The sequence below is a fragment of the Hydractinia symbiolongicarpus genome, chromosome 4 (assembly GCF_029227915.1).
Source record: "Hydractinia symbiolongicarpus strain clone_291-10 chromosome 4, HSymV2.1, whole genome shotgun sequence".
NCBI classification, from domain to species: domain Eukaryota; kingdom Metazoa; phylum Cnidaria; class Hydrozoa; order Anthoathecata; family Hydractiniidae; genus Hydractinia; species Hydractinia symbiolongicarpus.
Window position 1 is genome coordinate 19,589,633 of NC_079878.1, and position 23,086 is coordinate 19,612,718.

The following is a 23,086-nucleotide window of genomic DNA, read 5'->3' on the forward strand; positions in this document are numbered from 1 at the left end:
ACTTATGTTGGAAGATGTGTTGTTTGCTGTGTCCGGATTCGTTGAGTTCGTTAAGTGTGACAAACCAAGCATATACATAAGATCATCTTGAAAAGAAAAAGAAAGTTATATTCAATTTGTACAAAGCTTCAGCTGCTCCTAAAAAGTTTTATCACATTTCTTACCTCCGTTTCCAAATTGAAGCATACTATTCAATGGTCTGTTCAAAGGTGTGTGTGACGTATCTAGGAAATCTTCGTCATCGTCATCATTTTCGTTTTCAGATTCATCAGACATCATCATAAAAGAATTGTCATTATTACAATATTCAATGCAGATCACCTACAAATCGTCTCCCAGTACTTTAAATAGTGTAAAGAAACAAACTCACCGATATCATCTGTAAGATCGACCTGACAACTTGCATCTACATATGCTACAACTGAAACCCACTCTATTGTTTGTGTCTGGGCATCTACACTAGTGTGTTCACTCTGAGTTGCTGCGTTTTTTATTGTAATGTTGTTTTACTGTGTGGAACACTCCCGAGTTTGCGTTGTACTTTGACACCCTATATTATAGTATGGAGGCTTCTCGGATGATGTACAAGCAAAATCCATACTAAAATCCACCGTGTTTTCAACGGTATCATGTTCGATGGCTTTTTTGACAATCTAAAAGGTTGTAAATATGTCAATTTTACACAGTCGTAAGGATCCTGGTGACAAGGTTAAAGGTTACGCTTGCAAACATACGCATACCTCTTTCGTTTGTTTCTCTTCAATTCTGCGTTTTGATGTTTCTCTTCCCTTTGATTTCTTTTTATGAGGAAATATAGAAGGGATTGACCTTGGTATCAAAATTCTCTTTTTTGGCCTGTCTTTATAATAAAGATTATTTCGCATTGCCCAAGAACTGTCGAAACAACTACATCAATGATCAGAGCAAACATTGAAACATATTGGCAGTTCATCTTCTCTATTTACAGCCTTAATCCAAGCAGTTGCTAATTTTTGGTCTTTGGGCAATGTAAAAAAATTTTTCTCCACTCTCTTTTTTTCTTCCCCGGTATTATTTTTCGTTTGATTTTTTTCCCTTTCTATTTTTTTGTACTATTTGAACAATTTACTACACTGCAACAAGGCATTTTGATGTAATCGCGGAACGGAGGAAGCTCGAAAAGAAAGCGCACGAAGCAAATATCATTTATGTCTCGATTTAGGGCCTGTACAAACTAGCTAATACTTTAAAATGATATACACTACTTTTCATATCAGAGAGTGTTTGTCAGCTGTGTAGACAGAGCCGAAGAAAAAGTATGCGTTTGTTAATGTTCCGAAAATTTTACAATCCAGGGGGGGAGCAATGTAGTTGAATTAAAATATATTTCAAAGTTGAGTTTAAAAGTTCATGCATTCAGAACAGACATCACGCTTCTTGAATTCCAGGAGCTGTAACTACGTCAGTGGAAAAATATTGTTTTGAAAGTTAACGCGAAGAGAAGCATGCGTATTTTTATAAACAAGAAACAGATATTGTGAGAACAAGAAATACAACTTGGTCAAAGTAATATCATTTTCTTTTTAAACAAGGTATTATAAATGTCTTTTTCACTTTTATACCAAGATGAATTTTTACCGGATAGTCCCTTTAAACATCTAAATTCTTTGTTTATGGGAAATTCCCTTCATAAAAATATATACTTTATCGATCCATTGCTCCACAAGCATTAATGAGTAATATGAAACATGATAGATGGTGACATCAAAAATCTCCAAAAGGGACAAAAGTCCTGCGAGCTAGTAATGACAGTGAACACTTTGATTGGAATTATTTTGTAGGTAAGGTATTTTTCTTTTGTTATGGAGTAAAAAAAACATATTTCCCTTAAGCTAATAGTTTAATTTTTTGTCTCTTTCTGCATACACGATGATACACAATGTGCAATGATTGAGTGCACGACTATAGTTAGTAAGAAAGACTTTTACCTGTATTGCATATTGCTTGTCAGATTATTCAGATTTTATCCTTGGCAAACTTAACCGTAAAAATAGTGTTTCTCACAACTTTGGTCACTTCTCCTGCATATGGAAATTGCTTTTTGTCTATTTTGATGTCATCTCGGTGTTCAGGGCTATCCTACTTATTTTTAGTGACGAGGTGGTGAGATGCCTCACCAATGCAGTTAGTATCACAACCAGCACAATTAAACTAACACATCAAAAGGGACACTAATTCATGCATCTTTAAACATCATTATACCTATGAGTCATGTTCCTCAGCTATAATATAGTAATTTAAGAATAATAGGAGCCCTGCATATCTAATGGGAAAAACTGTGCTTTTTTTTAACTGTTTGTTTTTCTCACCCTGTCCATATTCTTTGTATTTTTAAACACATTTCTTCACCTCTCCTTTTTACATTGTAATTGTATATATATCATTGTAATTAACAAATGTGACTGTCCAGGGGAATTTGATAACAAACATTTAGCGTTAATTAGCGTTTAAAGCGCTAATATTAATACTTTAGTGCTAACAGTTAATGCTATAGCGTTAATAACGCTAATATAATATTTTATGACTTAAGGCTGTAAGGCTCTAATGGAGAATAATTTCGTGCTGGTGGATGAGCCATTTACATGTTAAGTCATATTAACAATGATAATTAACGCTATAGTGTTATCTCATGTTAACGCTATAACGTTAAAGTGGGCTTTTTCTTTCTTTAAGTAGCGTTATGTTCTTCGTAGCGATATAACGTTAAAATTTGTTTGTTATCAAATTCCCCTGGACAGTCACAAATAGTAATTATCTTGGACAGTATTTGTGTCCATAAGATTGTCTAATGACACAGCAGAAACATGTTAAAAATTAAAAAGTAATTTATGAGTGTTTTGAGATTCAGTTGTTTTGAAGTTAAAAAAGAAGTTTCAAGTTCTTACTCAAACCTCAACCTCAGCCCTTGGTGACTTGATTGCTTAAAGATAAATTATATTGTGTTCGTTAAATTTAAGATGACTGTATGACTCTTAAAGCTTTCGTGCTTCTTGTTTAAATTCATTCACAAATATTGCAATTTGATTCCCAAATTGGGAACTGCTAATTGTAACCCTAGTCCAGTGCTACAATGTAGTTCAAGACAAAGAAATGTCAAAATTGATGACATGTCATCAGCTGCGATAAGTGATTAATTAGCACAAAAACCGGTGCTACTTTATTTTGTAAGAGTTAGGTTTAGATTTCGGTGGTTGAACATTGGCTTTAGATCGGATTGATTAGTTTATTTATTCTGAATATTTCACAGAAGGATAAAAACAATGCATTTTATTAGCAGTGTATTTAGAATGCCTGACTTAAGCTTGCAGTCTTTTGTAGGTTTTAACTTCCTCTTATTTGCAAAAAATTCTTTTGTTTTAATTCTAGGTGATAATATTAATGCACTATGGACTTGCTTGAAAATGATTTGTATAATATTGAACAAGCTCTGAGTTCAACCAAGATATCGGGTACAAGGCGGCACCAATCATGCATCATTAAAGGTATACCTGATAAAACCACAGAGAAAGAGTTGTATGGACTGCTAACCCAACTAGTTCCTGGAATATCCATTAAGAGTGTACGAATACACAGGCCTGATCAACCAAAGCAGCTAAAGTCTGGGGAGGCTCATTATTGTTTGCAAGGATTCACATATTTCCATAATGATGAGGACTGCAAGAAGGTGGTAAATTTTTTTCAAGATTACACAATGTCTAACATTGGGTTTGAGATCACTAATAAAGAACAAATATCTGGCCATATTTTCGTTCACTTTATGTACACTAAGGAAGGCTGTAATTTCTACTTGCAAAAAATGCTAAAACTGGGTAAACATGACATTATCAGTCTTCCAAAACGAGACTACACAGTATTTTTCTATCGAGTACCCATGGATGCTACAAAAAATGAACTGGTAACTTTTTTAAAGAAGGAAATTCCAAATATATCTGGCGATATTAAAGATGTCAAATTTCTACAGGGTAGTGCTTTGTCGTACAAAAAAGCTCTTGTCACGTTGTCGTCAAACGAAGATCGTGAAATCATTATTCATTTCTTTAAGTTTTACAACGAATGTGGCATTGGCTATCACTTGAGACCACACAATCCAGACTCACTTGGAATGTTTGCTTCCTATTACTTCTTGAAAGTTGATCCGGATAATAGTCGCAACAGAATTAAAAACCAAATTGCTTTGTATAATGTGCCAAAAGACACAACCTCTGATGAACTGGAAGAAGTTCTTGGTAAAGCCTGCTCCTTGCCCATGCAGTCGGTTTATAAGTGGAAGAAGAACTTTACAAATGATAAATACACTGTGTTGGTATCTTTCAAATCAGACGCTGAATGTGAAAAAATTGTACGGTATTTCAAATTAAACGATGGATATGTGTTTACGAACAAGGTTGGGAGAACCTCTACAGTTTTTGCAAATTACTGTTACAAAAAAAACGAAAGCACTGACTTTGAAGGGCTCTGTCATCGCTTGCAGAATTATTATCCTCCAGTAAACAGGTGTAAGAAGCAAATTTGTATTTACAACATACCAGAAGATATTAGAGATGATGAGATTGAACTGTTTTTATTGACTATTAATCCAAATGCAGTTGTAGAAAATATCCATCTGGATTTTCATGCAGCAGCTTGGAGTAAGGCATATGTAACATTGGCTGATGACGCAGTTTGTTGGAAAATAGTAGATTATTTTGTCCCATTCATACTATCCTACAGTGGTTTCCAATTGGAAAGTCTGTCTGGTAAGACGTCAAAAGTGATAATTCATCATGTATACTCTTTTGAATCACAGCGTGGTTTTCAGAAAATTAGGTACGTTAACTGCTTATTCGTATTCTTAAGATATTGCAAATCTTAAAAATTTCATTCTCCAGAAAAGAATTTAAAAAACCTTAAAATATAAAAATATTTCCCCAAAAATTGTACATAATGTTTGGTAATGGTATTTTTGTGTCTTATTTTATTCTACTTGTTTGTACCTAACCTTTCAATACCACGGACCATCACAACCTTGCAAAATAGCCGAAATAAAAAGGAACAAAGGAACTTTTTTTATTTTTCCATATTTTGCATGTCACACTAAAAGAAAAAGCTCTGTTCCACCATCATCGAAGATTATTAATTCGAAACAGAAAAAAAAAAATTTTTTTTGCCCTTCCTTTTTTATGTGTATTTTTTTAATCAAAATTTGCAAAAGTATGAGTACATGTGAAAAAAGCGCTTCAGAGAAACACTTTTTTTGTGTTTAACATGTAAATTCTCTACAAGGGGCACATGCTCTATAACCAACGGATTTTTAGTATCTTGCAAAAAAGTATCCATTTGAATTAGACTGCCTAGCCACGAAGAAAACTTTTTAAGTATCATTTTTATCTCCATAATGTTTACCATAAGTTGTTAAACCAAATATGCTAACACAATGTATCAGCAAATTTTCTTTTTGATTCATGTACAAGTTACAGAAGATTTAAAATTTCATTTTGTAGTCTGCCCACAGTCAATTTAAATAGATTGACAAATTTTGATGGTTGCCATCATGATGCATGTGACTGTTGGTGATGAGTTTGTCCACAAACAATATGAAAATGATTATTCGTGTGTAAACATTTTCAGGCAAAACTTTCCATTTTTAGACACATCAAAGATGCAACACTTTCATCTGAAATCAGCTGGGAGGAAAAAAAAAGACAAGACAGTGAGTTAAGTAAAATACAGCACCATTAAAGTGTTCTAAACTTTTTACTATAAATGATCGATTAAGCCCCTGGGGGCTTATTTGTCAAAATGGGTTTTGGGGAAGGGGGCTTATTCGCGGGGGGGGGGGGGGTGTTAAATGGGAGGGGGCTTATAAAATTATGCAAAAATCTAGTGTGCTAAAAACAACGATTTTAATGAGTACAACATATCGTTCTAAAAGTATAATAATAAAAACAAAGGCTTGAATTGGATATTATAACCACGAGTGTTATTAATACCTCAACCTGCGAAATAAATACCATTTATTTAATTGTTTATTAGTATTTTCTCAGTCCCTGTGTCAATTATGTTGGAATTACTGTGAATTCAAATAAGCCCTCATGGAGGCTTATTCGGGAGTGGGGGCTTATTTGTCAAAATGGGTTTTGGAGGAGGGGGCTTATTCGGGAGGGGGGACTTATTCGGGAGGGGGGGCTTATAATCGATCATTTACGGTATTCCATTCTCAATAAGTGTGTCAAAACTAACTTTAATATAAATACTATGGTATGACATTTAACAGGATGCTGCCATTTTAATACTGCCATTTTTTTAAAAAAATTGAACAAGTACAAACAGTGTTTATTTAAGTTTCATAAAATTTAAGACTAAATTTAGAAACCTGAAGGTATAACAATGGTTAGTATTAGTGTCTGCCCAGTCTTAACTGAGTCAGAAAGTCTACAAGCTTCTTGTTTGGTATGAAAAGTCACATAAACTGCTTGTATTTAAAACACATTGGGAAAATTGAAAAAAAGTAAAAGAAATTGGACATCAAAAGGTGATGTCTTGTCAAACACAATAACTGCTATTCTTTGTTAAGGTAAAGTGTCTGACTACCCACTCAATGCTTTAAAGTTGGGTACTTTCCATGAAATTTTTATATGTAACCTGTGTTTTAATTTTGAAATAACTGAGAAAAAAGCAGGTAAAACATTCTACTTAGCTACCAGGGAAAGTAATGGTATTTGACACAATTTTTTATGTAGAAAACCCTATGTCCAAACGTTTGGAAGTTCACTCACCAGATATGTTGAGGAAAAAGATGAATCACATCAGCTGTCTTCTGGCATCATATGCAACACTGGACACACAAGATATTTTGGTTTCAAACGTTCCTGTAGACACCATGTCTGATGAATTGCCCTTGCTAATAAATTCCATCAAACCTTTGGAAAGAGTGAAGTTTTATAGTGTTTCCTTTGCACAAAAGAAAAGTGGAAACATGTTGGTAATCTATGCATTGCTGGAAATGCTATGTTCTGATGACTGTCAAAAAGTTGTGCACTATTTCATGGCGAATCATTCTACAGGGTACTATTTTAAAAATAGAAAGGGAAATTCTGGAACCCTGCAAATGGTTTTCAACCAAGAGGATCGTTTTATGAGCGCTAAAAGTCTAGGTGGGATGTGTTTTAATGAAGTTCTGATACATGGAATACCTCAAGAAACATCACAAAATGAGTTAAAATCCTTTCTTAAAGATCTGCTACCTGGCATTAAAATAAGCAAGATTAGTTTCTGCAGTTATAATCGAGGTTTGAATGCATTCCTTAAGGTCGGTTCTAGTGACCGTGAGTCACTGATTCATTACTTTCAATCCCTTCCAAAAGAAAGACGTTCTTTCACAAACGAGAAAGGTTATGAAGGCCAGCTCAATGTTAAGTATTGCTTCACCGAGAAAATGTTTCTTGACAATGAGGAGGTTCCAAAAGAGAAATTGCAAAAGTCTGACAACAAATTTGTTGTTTACAACATTCCACAGAACACATCAGCGGAAGAATTGGAGAAGCACATTAAAAACATTGCGGCAGTCTCACACATTGATGTTTTCATTAATCGAGTAAAAAGCCAATCAACTGCATTTGTGAGGACCAGACAGAAAGAAAAATGCATCAGGGAGCTGATTGAGAGCATAAATAACCAACGCTTGTTTTGTAACGCAGACGGTGACAAGGGGGAATTAACTGCAGCATTCTTTTACAGGCCTTTCAAAAAGAGTGATGTAAAACTTCAATTACAGAATATTCCCCCAGGCACAACTGTGGAAGAAATATCAATGCTGATTAAAACTATTTTGCCAAGCATAGTGTCTGTTATTAAGAGCGTGCACATCTACAACCCTTGTAAAATGGATTGTGAAAACATTAGCAATGAAAAAGAGTCTTGTCTCGTTGGGTTGGTGGAAATGTTGTCACCACGCGATTGTGAAGAGGTGTTAAAATACTTTGAGCAGTGTAATGATGGATACAGTTTCTCAAATAAAAATGGTTGCACTGGGAAAGTTTTTGTTGAACCTTGCTACATCTCAGATAAGAAAGGCACAGAACCGAATTTACAAGTGGTGTTGCATAATCTTCCACCAAAAACGACCAGGTTCGACTTGATCACATTTTTTGGGGATCGTATTGGAAGTCTGGGTGTCTTTAATGGAGTTTGGATATTGGTCAGCAGCAAGAAAAAGAAGTTGAGTGCCATTTTGAATTTAAGAAATAGCGCTGACCTTGACAGATTTTTCTGGTGGGTGTATCGGAAGAATCTGGTAAATGGATTCAAATTTACGAATACTGCTGGAAATGTTGGAGTTATTACCATGTCGTGTTCTCTTCCAATGCCAAAAATGTTTTTTGAGGTGGCAGAGCCTTGTGAGCAAAAATTATCTATCCGCGGTGATGAAGTAGTTTTGTCGAACGTTCCTGATCTAACCTCGGAAGACGAAATTGTTCGTCTCATTTTTGAGAATATCGGGGATGTTTGTACTGTAAGTGCTATCAGGACATTCGAGTCCAAACAGAGGAGAAATGTCATTGTTAATGGTGAAGTGATCACATGGAGACGCAAAATGTGTTTCTTACGATTAGATTCAAGTCAAGATTGTCACACAGTGTATCGATTTTTTAAAAGTTTCCCCATAGGATTTTGGTTTTGTAATGAAAAAGGCCAAAGTAGTCACCTTGTGGTTGATTATGTCTACAAAGACTTCACTAACGCTGTGTGTGGACAAAGAAAAGAAAACTGGGCACTGTATGACGAGGCTGTACCTGCCATGTGCAGACAAGAGAATGGAAAGGTGGCACCCACCAATGCATTGGTTGATACTATAGAGACACAATTAACGGCAAAAAGTAATAAAGCAACTAATAGTGTCCCCAACATTGATGTGAAATTGCTGGACCACATAAAGGCGCTTGTCAACGATAAAAGAAGTCAACATGTTTGATGCTACAATGCCAAAAGGCAGCAGATCTGGGAAAACAATTTTTATTTTTGAATACTATGTATCACTCTGCATATCTTTGTGAACGTCATAATGTTAGATTTTAGTAGAAATGTTATTGATACACAAGTTATATTTATTTTTAGATGTAGAAAAAAACAAAGTTCCTATGTATGTTTTATATATATATTTTTATAACATAAAAAAGAAAACAATAGGGTATTTATATTAAAAGTATTCTAGGATAAATATTGTTAGTCAAAATTATAAATGTGACCTGATGTAACAGTGCATCCAATTTATAATACAAGTCAAATACGACTACAATTATAATAAAAAACAAAGTGAATCTATTTTTTTCTGACATGGTACTGATTTGCATCGAAATGGTATAATACTGTTTATTTTTCCATTGTGCTGATATTTCGTGAATTAAAGCTTAAAGCATTTCTACATGACAAAATTTATTATCAAAATCATTGTCTGTAAATCAAGAAAAGAGAACAAGTTTTCAACTGGAGTAATTATTTTATTATTTTCCAGCAATGTTTGTTTGATAGTTACATACTCGTGTACAGCGAACACCATCGGGACCTAAAAAAAGTGTGAAAAAAGCATCCGCTATAGGGAGGTTTTACCGTATATGCTTTAGGGGTGTGTTATTTCGCCCAACTTAATATTTGTTTAGACTTTCTATCTTTAATGTGTATGCTTATAAAGATTGTTTTATTATATTTTTAAATCTGTAACTTAATTTAGACAGAAGTTTGCAAAATTGCAATTGTTTGAAACAATCAGCTTTATTTTATTTCTAGTGTCTTTATCATCTCAGAAAGAAAACAAATCAATAACTTTTGGGAAAAAATGTTGAATGAGAGTGGCAATTTTTTGAATGTGTACAAAACAATGTTTTGAGTGTTTTCTTACCATCTACTTATAAAAGTGACTTATGTCTTTTTTTTCTGTAAGATAGTGCCTTAAGAGGGTGGTTTCTGTTCCATCAGTAAACAGTGTAAACATATACTTATTAATCCTTTAACATTTTTTGTGGTTTTTGTATCATTAAAGAGGTTAAACTTCATGTGAAATTTACTAGTTCGTTTATTCAAAAAATTTGTTAATGTTGTTTATTTTATTCATCTTGGGTATCTTAGGGAAATGGCTTGCTGAAGAAATTTTCGCAGGTTTTTGCATATTTTTTATGGATTACTACATTCTCCTGAAATATGTGAAATTAACTTTTTCGGATGCCGAATATAAATTTAGTAGGAGCAAAATCGTTGTTTTGCCTTATATGGAATTCATAAATGAAGGTATTTTCAAATAAACCATTGGCTTAAGTCCTACTTTGAAGTATGAAGAAATGAAAACTTTTCCGGTAGAAATTTTTGTGGATGACCAGTGATATATGATTTTGGCCAATTCCACAAAAATATGTTTTGCCAAAAAAAAAATTGAAAAAATTTTTCTCCAAATAATTTGTTCCCTTGGTTGTTCGGAATGTTCTTCTTGTTATGAAATAAACATTGGCAACTAAATTTTTTAACAGTAATGTTAGTTCTTGCAGAAATGAAACTTATTGCCATTGATTACAAAAGCAAGACTGTATTGACCTTAATGCTGGATTTCCACTTAAGAACAAATCCGATCGAAACAGCACAAGAATAACTTGAATTGACTGGATGTTTTTTTATTTTTTTTTTACTTTCAGTTCACAAAAAAAGTTTAAATGATTTTCAAAGTATGTCTGGGTATAACCTTTAGTTTTGTGTGACAATCATTTGTTCTAAAAATTCCTCAATAAACTCTATGTTGTCACCCGGTACAATGCAGTTGTATCTTATTTTTCCTTTTGAAAACGAATTTGAACTGACAGTTTTATCAGCCAGATTTTAGAGACAATAAAAGCCTACTCGATTTAGTTCATTCTTGAGAGAAAATACAGCATAATGAATCTCTTTGGTAGCGTTTTATTTTACATATAACATTATCTTGAGTGCTTATTTTATAAGTGCAGAAACTTCTGGTAATAGGACCTCTTAAAAAGAATTTGCAAGCCATTAACTTTTACGAATGACTAAACCTTAAACTTTTAATTTCAAGAATTGAACCTCAATGTATTCCTTTTTAATAAAAGCATAAAATTGTAACTGAAATAGCTTGACAGGAATATTCTTTTACAGATATAAACTTTTTCTAGAAATTCCTCCATAAGCCTTATGTTGTCAGCCAGTAAGTATTGTATCTGTGTATCATATTTTCAACTTTTAAAATGAATTCACAATAAAATTTTATAAACCAGATTTCAGAAAGTAGAAAAATGCAGATAACAGATGTACAAAACCCTACCTTGTTTTTAGAACTTTTCCTTATTTTGAAACATTTTGGTTTTGTGCAAGAACAAACAAACAATAATTTTACCAATTTAAAAATAAATATTTCAGTTATAATGCTTTTATTAGTCATTTTACTGGAATTTTGTTCTAATGTAATTTTGTACCTGTTATGTCTTTTCATTGAACCATAGCAAGTCGATGGCAAGAGCCAAAAATCCATGGGGAAGAATTTTAATTGTTTTTAATCATTTAGACAAAATAAATATGTATGCAAGAAGGTCAGTGAAAAAGAAGAATTTGGAGCAGATTGAAAACCAAAAATTTATCATTTTCAATATTCCCAGAAATACAGAAGAAAGTGAGGTTCAGAGTTTATTAGAGAGTTGGTATCCAAAAGTAAACATTGTATCAATGAAATTTGCCAGATTGAAACACAACCCTAACTATGAGCAGTCATTTATGTGCTTTGTTCAAGTGGTGTCGAATGAAGAGAGAGACGCCATTTTGAATTATTATGAGCAATTTTCTAAAAAAACATATCCTCCTGGGATTCAATTTGTCAATAATGTTGGAATAAAGGCACGTCTATGTTTGAACTACTGTGTTTCCAAAAATACCCTGCAAAGTGAATGTGAAAACCTCGGTACTTCTGGAAGTGACCCTGTTTTAAATGAGAACTCTGACATACTGTCATATGATGACATAGAAGTGATAAAAAGTTTAGCAGTAGAGAGAAAAAAATGGGAGAAGCAAAAGGAAGGTTTAATGGGATATGTTCGTGTATTGGAAGAAACTCTCAAAGAAAAATCACCTCTGTTATTTGTGTCTGAATTGGAGTTGCATGAGTTGGAGAATGAACAAAAAGATGTTGGAAAGCAAAAAGCAGAAGTGCAAGAAAAAGTAAAAGCCTCTAAAATTGAATTGCAGGACATCAACCATCAAATTGAAAAGCTTTTTGAGTAATTTTCGTTTTTTACCCTGCTGTCTTGTTCAATGTTATTTACTTGTGTGTTTGATTTTGTATCTTCATTTAATTTATAATATTACACCTTAATCACTCAGAGCTACAAGGGCTAAGAAAGTAATCAAAAATAAGCACATTTTAAGAGGGAAGTCTCAAGAATGTACAAATAAAATGAATGTACAAATATACAAAAGCAATCTTGAGTGAATAGACGTTAACCCCTAAAACTCATTTTTCATCAACCAATTTATCTGATTTTAGTTTTTACTTTGACTTGTTTTGCATCACTGTTTTATTTACTAGTAGTAAGAGGAAAATTGCACCTTAAAATTTTGCAACTGTTTTGACTACACCCATCCCTTTCCCATCTGTTTATTTCCACCTCTCATGATTTTAGGAGTTCCAGCGATTCATTTTATTTTAACCTCCACCTATATGAAGAATTGTGGTCATTCTCAAAGATCATAGTTTTTCTATCTGAATTATGATAGACAATGCTTGTATCAGACTTACTTGTTTTTCTTTTCCAACATAATTAGATTATGTATATATGTATATATAAAAGTCAATAGGAGTATAGAAAAAAAGAAGTCTATAAATACTCCAGTGTTGTTTTTACTGCTAGTAACTATACAGTTGCCCTTGTACATAAAATCTCATTTTATGCGTAAACCTACTTAGTCCTAAAATAACCTTTTTAAATTATGTAGATTGGCTTTTTTGCACCAAAATTTTTTCAAACAACTAATTTTAACTGGTTTAAAAAGTTTTGAAACTGTATTGTCTTAGTCGTACTGTTTAGAATCAAGGAAATATGTTTGAAAATAGGTTTTGAAAAATAACGAGTGTTTGTGAATTTTAAGCAATCATTTAATTTTTAATTAGAATTACGATATGCTTGTTTGGGGGAGAGCTAAACATGTTCAAAATTACTGTGGAAAGTTTATCATTTCTTGAACATGATAGTTTAGTAGGCGACGTTTCGGGAGATCCTTCTCCCATCTCCCGATTTAGATGACATATCTTTCTGGATTGGCTGGAATAATTCTGTAGTGCAAATTGTGCTCACCCAAACGCTTTCTATATAGCATCTAAATCACTTACGGATTTTTTTATAATTAAGTTAGGCTTGCGTATCCAAAGTTGTTAGAATCGTAGAAACTAACTCTGAATTGATTTCACAATTGTAACTTATTTGACATTTTGTTCAGTAATTTTGGCACATTTTTATACATAATATGATTCAACTAGAATTCCTAGCATATAGCCTCTGATTTAGCTTCTATGTGTATTTTTGAGAAAAATCAACATGTGACAACAAATAAAAGATATGTTAAATCTAACAAGAGGACTATTTTATCCCTATTTTCAATATTCTATTAAAACAATGGTTTACAATTACGATAAAAATTTGTAACTTCTTTCTCCACACCTCTGCTGCACCAGCCTGTTTTTGTTGTTCTTTTTGTTGCTTGATTGATTTATTAAAATTGTGCAGAAGCAATCCTGAGTCCATGAGCTACCATGCAGAATTTTAAAGTCTTTATTGCTCTGTGCTGTAAGAAATTTGCATAAAATTTAATTAATATTAGTGTAACAATTTTTTTGGTAAATTTTGTGTCATTCCAAGAAATTGTGTCCTGCTATATGCTCTGCAGTTTACACATAAAAAGTTTGATTAGGCAATGGTGAAAGACATATATTCAAAACAATTAACCAGGATTGTAATAAGGACCTTTGTTTTGTATAAACTAACTCTGTTGTAAAAATGTTAATGTGCCATTATTTTTTTGCAGCAGTTAGTAAAGTTATGAACTCATCAAAGGGATTTTCTCCCAATGCGGAAAAGAATAAAGTAAAGGTGTATAACTTGCCTTATGGTACAACAAAGATGGATGTTGTCACCTTACTTGCAGAAGGCCCATCAATACATTTAACTGAATCAAAAGTTGATTTTGAAGCATCCTGGCGTAAGGGTAAAGACGAAGGTTTCATGGCACATAAGCTTACAGCTTGTGTCACTGTGCCATCTATGGCAGAGAGGGATAAAATTATCAACTACTTTAAGAAATTTAAAAATGGTTATCTGCTTGCTAATAACATTGGTATCAGGCGAAGAATATTTGTTCACAAGTCGTTTATTAAGAAGTATGACAGTGCGATGTCCGGCTTCACTAAACGCAGTTTGTTTACTCAGGATGGTGATGTTGATCTTACAAAACTTGTTAGAGAAAAACAGATCTGGGACGAGAAGAAAATGAATCTTTTAGAATATATATCCAATATGGAAGGAATGTTGAAGGAAAGACAACCAGATCTTTTTATCTCTGAGCTGGAGATTTCTGACCTACAAAAAAGATGGTTGAAACTTAAAAAGGAGTGTGACATAAAACTGTGTGCAATTCAAGATAGCAAGAACGAGTTAGAGCTTATAAAAGAACAGTTTGAAACTCTTCAGATGTTGCAAAACGAGTGAATAGCATATCTCTTAGGCCACCTGGAATTCTGTTGTTGTTGCGTTGCGTTGCATTTTGCTTTAAGGGAATATATCTCCAGGCTCACAGTTTCTAAAACATTTTTAGTCAAAAACAATTTTTTTTTATTTATTTTATGACAATGATATTTATATTTAGTAACTATTTATTAAAGCAAAGTTGTATTATTACTAGTAGCAACCTATGTGTGATATTTTACTCTTTCACATCAGTTTAAGGCAAAAAACTGTGCTGGTGAAGTAAATTAAAAAGTATATCAAGTATGGCAAAAACTGGGTTTGTCCCAAATTGGAGTTAAGAATTAAAGCCCTACCTTGAGGCTATAAATATTTATGTGGCATCAGAACATTATGAAACGGTACTCAAATGCTAGACTACTTGAGTTTGATTACTTATAGTAGTAAGTAACATATCAAAAAATACTTTTTGTGTGTAGTTCCTCTCAATGGGGTAAAAAGGCACTTCTTACAAACTTTCAATTACAATTACTACCCCGAATTTTTGTTGGTAATGTTATGTGGTGCAGATTAAATGCTTGCAATTAGGATTTCAGATACCTCATCCATTCTTTGAGTTCAAGAAAAAGCTGTGGCACAACAAAGAAACTGTATTTGACAATTTAATATTTGTAATTCTTCTTTTTTAAGGAATTAGACAAAAATTAACCTGTTGTAGTTAAGAAATTGTTACGTATGTTTCTTGTTTAGCTTTGCTTCTACAGCTGAAGTCACTTCAATAATAACCTTTGAAATTAAAATATGGATTAGTTCTCATCATCAAAGATTTTAAGGTTTAAAGGAGACAAACGTCCAAAAATGTTTATCTTTAATGTTGTAAAAGATTCCTTAAAAAGTACCCTAGTATGAATGTTAGTCCCCAAATTTAGTCCTAAAATATTCAAATGTTTCATCCTACAGTCACAGTCAAAGGGGCAAAGTAACAAGGTAACAGTTGCCAACATTTATATATGGCTACTGTAAATTCTCCATTGTCTTGTGACGTCACATTTGCTTGAATGGATAGTTATGAATTTTAGTTCACAAATTTAGGTTGGTGTGGCATATTAGCAAGGACCTCTGAAAAGAAAATAAACAACCTCTGTGTTATATATCATAACGTTTCTTGTCTTCATTTTTATTGTAGGCTTATAGATATTAAAAAAATGGCTTCGTTAAAGCACATTGAGACCAATATTACAAAATTCGAAGCTGTGAAAGATGTAGTAAACGGTGGCTTTTATGTCACAAAAAGTGTGGCTGAAGACTGTGAAGAAACAGAGGAAGGAAGAGAAATTATCAGGGAGTTACGTGATGTCATGCTTGAATACTCACATATGCAGCGTGAAATTGACCAATACTGTGAAGCTGCAAACAAGGCAAGAGAGGAATTTGTCACCTCGCAGAGGTAATGTTTTTTGCACGACTTTTTTAATTGTTTATGAACTAAAAATTTTTGTATTTGTTTATTTAATGCTATGTCTTGCACCCATTTGTGGTTATGGAGGTGTACACTTGATGCATGCATTCAGAACGCAAGACGTACATCGATAACAGTGTTTCCACCACTGAAGTAATAACTAGGAGAGACACACGTGCAGCCATGGAAAAGCTATTCCTCGAGTAAAGTCATACCAAAGCCTTTAGACATTGCCAAGTAAAATTACAAAGTTTTCAGTAGATAAAAATTAACAGGTACAATTAACACTTTTCCTTATTATGTAGGTGAAAAACATTTTGTGTGTCCTGCAAAAGTCATTTCTCGAAAGTTTTCAAGTGTATGGGCTCACAGCCACACACTTGCAAACTGATTTACATGTGAACTTTTCTTGGTAAGCAAGATAATATTATGCGGATATAGCATAGTTTTAATAATTAAATTTAAATTAAGCTGTCGAGGGTGAATTAATAATATTGACGTTTTGGCATTTAATTTGTCAACTAACATATGAGACATGCATTTTTGGCAAATTAAAGAAAAATGAATTGAACTAGAATGTTGCCCTATAACTACTGTACATGTTTAAGCACTTATAAATGTTTTACGCTACATAAAAATGCAGAATAAGTTTATCAAGGTGCACTATCATAGCCCATATTTTTGATCTTGCAAGAATTTTGCTTTTACTATTGTTTGACTGTAAAGTGATATACATCTGAACGAGTTTTCACTTCGTGAAATAAAAGATCTGGATGACTGTTTTAGCTACAACAATGCAACGACAGGCTGTTGCTTGTGTTTTCACCATATTCTAGCCAGGAATCTTTGAATGCCTGACATCCAAGGCAGGTAAAATCAGCCTGCTCTCAATATCTTGGCAATTGCTTGTTCCAGGCGAACAGAATCTTGCACAATGTTAAAACTGCCCTTTCACATTTTTTTGTCTTTTTAATAAACTGAAAAACTTTCTTTTAAAGGATTCAACATGGTGAGTGTCGCGTCAGTTTGCTCAAAAATGTATCAAAAATTTGCAACCAATCACGCGCTTCGAAATAAAAATTGGATTTAACACATTTGTCGAATTCAGTAAATGATATTTAACAAAATGAACACACAATTTAAATTCTTATATAATTTTCTTTGTTTTTTACTCTATATATATATATACAAATTCAAAGCACAGTCACGTGTCTATACATAACAGACTCTCCTCGTTAATCACAGTCAATGCCATAACGCCTTACTGGAACGAATGTGGTTTCTTGCTACTTCTGCGACTGGTGACACATTTGGATTTTGGGTAGGATTCTCATTTGAAAGTTCTACGAGTGAGTCACCTGTTGCTGGATGTTCGAAAGCGTCTTTACTGCAATGAATACTGAACATGGCGTTTAAGTTGTTCTCTAACACTTTCCAGCATGTACGTTCGATCTGATATTTTCTTTGTGGTAATAGCAGATGTCCAATTTGGTTTTTCAAGGATGTGATTCCTGAACAGTACTCTCCCCCCTCTGAGAAGGGACGGGGCGGCTGCCGGTTTCCTCGACTCATGTTTGTTTCGTAGTTCAACATTCTCTCCTTAGGTTTGAATAACTCCATTCTTGTGCGAATTAGACTTCAATTAGAGTTCACTGAAAGTCATTCCAGTGGCGATAAAAGGTATGGTACGATATCCCAACAAATAATTGTATAGTTTGCTTTTAACCCATTCTTTACAGTTTTAACGAATCGCTCTGCCCTCCCATTCGAGCTGGGGTAATCCGCAGACGAACGAATATGTTTGATACCATTCATTTTCATAAATGTAGTGAACTCTTCTGACATGAATTGCGGACCGTTGTCGCTCACTAATTGCACTGGTGCGCCAAATTGAGAAAACCACTTGCGTAGAGTGGCGATTGTGTATAATGTACGTGTGTTGTATAGTATTTCCACCTCCATCCATTTACTATGACTGTCCACGAGGAGATGAGAGTTTTTCCCCGCAAACGGTTCAAAGAAGTCCACATGAACTCAATCGAAAGGAATATTTGCTTTGATTGGATTTTTGGCCGTTTTAATACACTCCGAGATATTCCTAACCTCTTCTTCTATTTGTTTATCGATATTGGAAAACTATACGAATCCCATACTGTCGCCACGTGTTATATCTTTCGTTTTATTTTTTACTCTCTGACAATGCCGAGTACGAGCATCGTGTGTATATCCAAATTAAAAGTACAATCACGCGTCTATACATAACAAATTCAACGAAATGACTTTAACAAAATGAAATATGTATTGCCTGCTTAAAAGGCTCCCCTTGAGATGCAACCATCGTAAAAAAATGTTTACGTTATATTTACATCTTCATCAATATCATCATTTTAAAGTTATTCAAAACGCTAGTGCAGCATCGAGCATTTTTTTTTTTAGATTTTTAGATTGGATTTTATAAAGTTCTTAACTTTATATTTGCATGAAACTCAACGGTTGCATTATGTTTCGGATAAACCCAGTATACTCTATCAAGTAAAGACAATAAACAATTAAAACAGATAAATCTATGTTCAAATATGATGCAGCAGTTAGTTTAGTATTTGGAAATATATATCAACAATGTAGTTTACATAACCTTTAGTATATAAATGAATTTTTTTCAAACTAAAAGCAATTTGATTATCCGTTGTACAGAGTAAGTAGAAATTTTTTTCGATGTAGCACAAAAAGGAGCCACAATTATCATGGCCTAACAATTTTTTCACTACTACAAAAATTTCATATATTGCTAAGAATCACAACCAAAAAGTTCTTGCGACTACCCAGGCCACCTTTTTTTCCCCTGCTTGATTCACCATAAAACTGATAAATTTTTATTTTGACCAAAAATTTCAAATGCAGTGCAGAATATCTGTGTTTTTGTTGTTTTTTTGTGCTCTTCCAAACTACAAAATCAAAAACCAATATCACATTACCATATTTAATAGTTCTAGCTATACCACATTTGGAAGAGAAAGTTTGAAAGGATTTGAAAAGAGAAAACAAATGACCGTACAATTCTTATGCATAGTTGATTATTAATATTGTTTTTTTCCAGCAAACTAAAGTTACATGATCTCTTTGAAAAACATTTAAAAAACCAAACTGATAAAAACACAGATGCTGAACTCGCAGAGAATAAAGAAGTTGTTGATTTCATGGAGACAATATGGACTCAACATTATGGTAGCGGAGGTCAAGTAGAACCAGCGAGCAGCCTACAAAGCGATGATGAGATAGAAATGACTCAAGTGGACCAAACGAGATATATTTGCCCAATCACTAAGGTAAGTTTACTCTTTCTTTTGATTTTCTAACTCCAATAAAACACAGCACCAATCCAAGGTTCTGTTTTTACTCCAACAAACAACAAGACAGTAAATGAATTTTTGGTAAGTTTTGTGTTGCGGATTGTGGTATAGATATAGAAAAGCCTCTTGGAATGTAATACAAATTTTAGATGTGTACAATATTGCTTTCTGTGCTCAAACAGCAACATTGTAGTGTACAGGGCACAGAAATTTTCTAACTTTAGTTTGCAGCACTTCAAATAAAAATTTCTATCTTGAAAATTGTAGTAAATTCTAAATTAACAAAAATCACTTCTTTCAACAGCGTCAGCCTTTATCCATAAAATCTCACTCAAAATGTCAAATCTCAAGCATATCTTAGTCACAAAAGTTTACATAAAATAGAAAAAGTAACAACTTGAAAGATGTAAAATATAATTAAACAAAAGTTTTTATTTTTTGGTATTGCATGATCAAGAAAGTTAAATCCGAAATATCATTTTGAGTCATACAAAAATCTTTAGTTCATTTTATGTCAAAAAATATAAATCAACTAAAATACCTTATTTTGGGCTGTTGCATACCACATCAAAATGTAAAAGTGAATGGTTAACGATAACATTTAATATTTTAGTATATTACATTATACCCTCCACAACAATATTTTAATCCACAATGTCAAAAAAATACAGTTTGCGAAAAATAGTTCAACAAAAATCAGTTATTTTATTAAGATTGCATACATTCCTCTTACATGATTGGAGATTTTTGATTGGCCAACTCGAAATATATATATGCTATATTTTTAACTTCTACCGAGAAATAAGGGCATTTTTTACTTCTCATATAAAAGGAATAATTTTTATTAAATCAACTATTTATTCAGATATAGTAATCAGAGATACGTTTAGCTGTCATTGCTCTTAAACACTAAGAATAGATGAGTTTAACTGAATTTAGATGGCCAACGATTTTTACGAAAACTGAATTAAGAATTGTTTGAATGTAAGAATGTTGTTACTGAATGACATAATGTTTGTTTATAAACCGTGATTAAAATTGTACATTAATCTACCGAGTATATCAAATACAATAATTTATTTGATATGAAAAACATAACATATAAAACAAAAACAAAACAAGAAATCAATTCTTCCAGTATATTTCATGTCATTATCTTTCATAAATTTCGCAACCTGTAAAATATTAATCAACAAAAATAAGGACTTTGTGTCTATTGCATCTCTCCAACAAAAGTTTACACGGAATTTAAAAAATCACTAGTTTATAACGGCATAATGAAAAATAACAACAAGGTCATTAAAGATTGATCAGCAAAACTGCAATTTGATGAAAGGTCATCAAATTCCAGTTTCGTTATATTATCTGCTCGTGAGCTTCTAATTTCCTTTCTTATTCGTTTTCATAGTTTGGCCTGTTTTTATGCTAGTTTTACAGTAGAAAAGTCGATATTTTCTCGCACAGATAACTAACCCAGATATCGATAACATTATATAAAGTCACGTACCTCATAGTGGCATAGGAGGCAGCAACATTTTTAACTCTGTGCAGTCGATTAACAACATTTTGATATTTGACCGTAGAGTAGAGACCGTAGAGTTACTGAAGTTCAATTTCGACAAAAGTACACTATAAGCCAAGTTTTTCCTCACATGAAATGGTGTGAAACTTTTCCATTGTTTGATGTTCTCAGCATACAGAGTGTAGTCTTTGTGATATGTTCTTTCCAAGTTAAATGCTCATCGAAGTACAAACCCCAAATTTTCGTCTAGTTCCACGTTCTATCATACTATGCACATTACATTCAGTTGTTTGATCAAGAAGATAGTGTGTTCGACCCAAGACAGAAGATGAAAATAGCATCAGTTTAATCTTAGAGTTGTTGAAACGAAGATGTTGCTCATTTAACTATTCGGAAAGTTTCCAACATCATTTTCTAGCATTTGTGCGCAACTTTTCAAATTCAAGATTTTGCAATGTCTGTACAGAATTTATCATCAGCATAATTTATGGACTTAGATAACACATATTAGGACAAGTCCATAACATATAAATTGAATAGGTATTCAATATGTGTAAAAATTAATAAAAGAACGACTTCCTACTTAGTGTTAGTTGTGGCTGGTTTTGTGCTAGCTTGTGTCTACATCAGCAAACTGGAAAAGTATGCACAAACTTCACTGCAAACAATTTCTTTAACCATGTTCTTCAAATGTTTTTGTAAAGATTTATTCACAACTAGACAGTAAAGCCCGTGGAAAAATCCACTTAGGCAAAAGAGAAATAAGTAAAGTAAATAAGTAAATAAAACCCACCGATGTGCAAATTTATTTACCCATTGCCTCTATTGTGTAGAGCTTTAAATGCTGATCAAAAAAATGTATAGGATTGTGTACTTTTGACAAACAGTTACAGAATAAACGATATTTTTTCCTAATAAGTAAAACTAAAGTGCAAAAATTACCAAATGTAATGTGAAATTTGTAAACTAACCTTAACCAATTTTGAGGGTGAAATTAAGAATTTCCCCATAAGCACTGAGGCTGGAATAAGTAATAGAGTTATTTATAAACAATGTGTGCTGCGCGATAAAAGCAAGTTTGATATTGATAATATTATTTCTCACTCCATTGTGAAGCTTTACCTGGTGGTGGTTTTGTTAAAGTGTGTTTGATTTTTACTATACAGAGGGGGGGGGGGGGGGGGGGGCATTGTTTTCTATATATTCTGGTTAGCAAAATACGTAATGCCACTTTTGTATCTTAATTTCAACTAAGTCAATTCCATGTTAAAATATCTATTATTTTTATTTATAGATAGAACTTGTTGATCCTGTTAAGAGCAAGTTATGTGGACATACCTACAGTAAACAAGCAGTTGAAACACACATCAAGCAAAGAAAAGATAAGGCGAAATGCCCAATACCTGGATGTCCTCACAAAATTTCAATTGATGCTTTGGAGCCCAATAATGTAATAGCATACGAAATGAGGAGAAGAAATCGTAATGGCTGAGTTTTAAAGTTCGATACTTTGTGATTAAATCTGTGGTAATAGATTAACATGTGCAAAGATATATAGCCAAAAATTTAGAAAATCTAGACATTTGGCCGACTTCATATTACCATTTGATATTTTTAGTAATCAGGAGATCAGTTAAAAAACTTACCTACCAAAAAATATCACGTACGTTCTCTTATTTTGTTATATCTGTTTTCTTTATCGTTAGTGTATAGCGCATTTTGTGTTGTATATATGGTTGTAAGATATTTTAATATCACTTGATTTTGTATATATTCTACTTCTACTATTTCTTTTCATGTTAAACCATGCAAATGATTAAGTCTTTCGGGGTTTTTTTTCCAGTCAACGGAGAAGTGTATTGTTTTAATCGTTATTTCAGCGTTGCTTGCTGTCTCAAAAAAAAGTGTATTTAAAAATCCATAACCATTTTTATCAACAAATAAGTCCGTAGAAAAATCCACTCAAGTATAGGAGGAATGGAAAAGACTCGTCATTTAAATTTGATTATCTCGCGGT

At 32.9% G+C, this 23,086-nt stretch overlaps 2 protein-coding genes across 4 annotated transcripts; both read left to right on the forward strand.

Moving 5' to 3' along the window:
- Window positions 1-1,336: 1,336 nt before the first annotated feature.
- On the forward strand, window positions 1,337-14,544 carry LOC130641690 (uncharacterized). Of its 3 annotated transcripts, none has more exons than XM_057448606.1 (4): window positions 1,337-1,571; window positions 3,406-4,845; window positions 5,667-5,728; window positions 6,759-14,544. In XM_057448606.1, exons 2-4 carry the CDS (start codon window positions 3,425-3,427, stop codon window positions 8,987-8,989), a joined length of 3,714 nt encoding a protein of 1,237 aa, XP_057304589.1. In that variant the 5' UTR covers window positions 1,337-1,571; window positions 3,406-3,424; the 3' UTR covers window positions 8,990-14,544. The 3 variants fall into 3 exon arrangements, with proteins under 3 accessions (XP_057304589.1, XP_057304590.1, XP_057304588.1); XM_057448607.1 differs by lacking the exon at window positions 1,337-1,571 and adding an exon at window positions 1,671-1,820; XM_057448605.1 differs by lacking the exon at window positions 1,337-1,571 and having other exon boundaries at window positions 3,191-4,845.
- Window positions 14,545-15,904: 1,360 nt separating this feature from the next.
- Window positions 15,905-22,889, forward strand: LOC130641692 (E3 SUMO-protein ligase NSE2-like). Its single transcript, XM_057448608.1, has 3 exons — window positions 15,905-16,185; window positions 19,295-19,523; window positions 22,364-22,889. Exons 1-3 carry the CDS (start codon window positions 15,944-15,946, stop codon window positions 22,559-22,561), a joined length of 669 nt encoding a protein of 222 aa, XP_057304591.1. The 5' UTR covers window positions 15,905-15,943; the 3' UTR covers window positions 22,562-22,889.
- The last annotated feature ends 197 nt before the right edge of the window (window positions 22,890-23,086 follow it).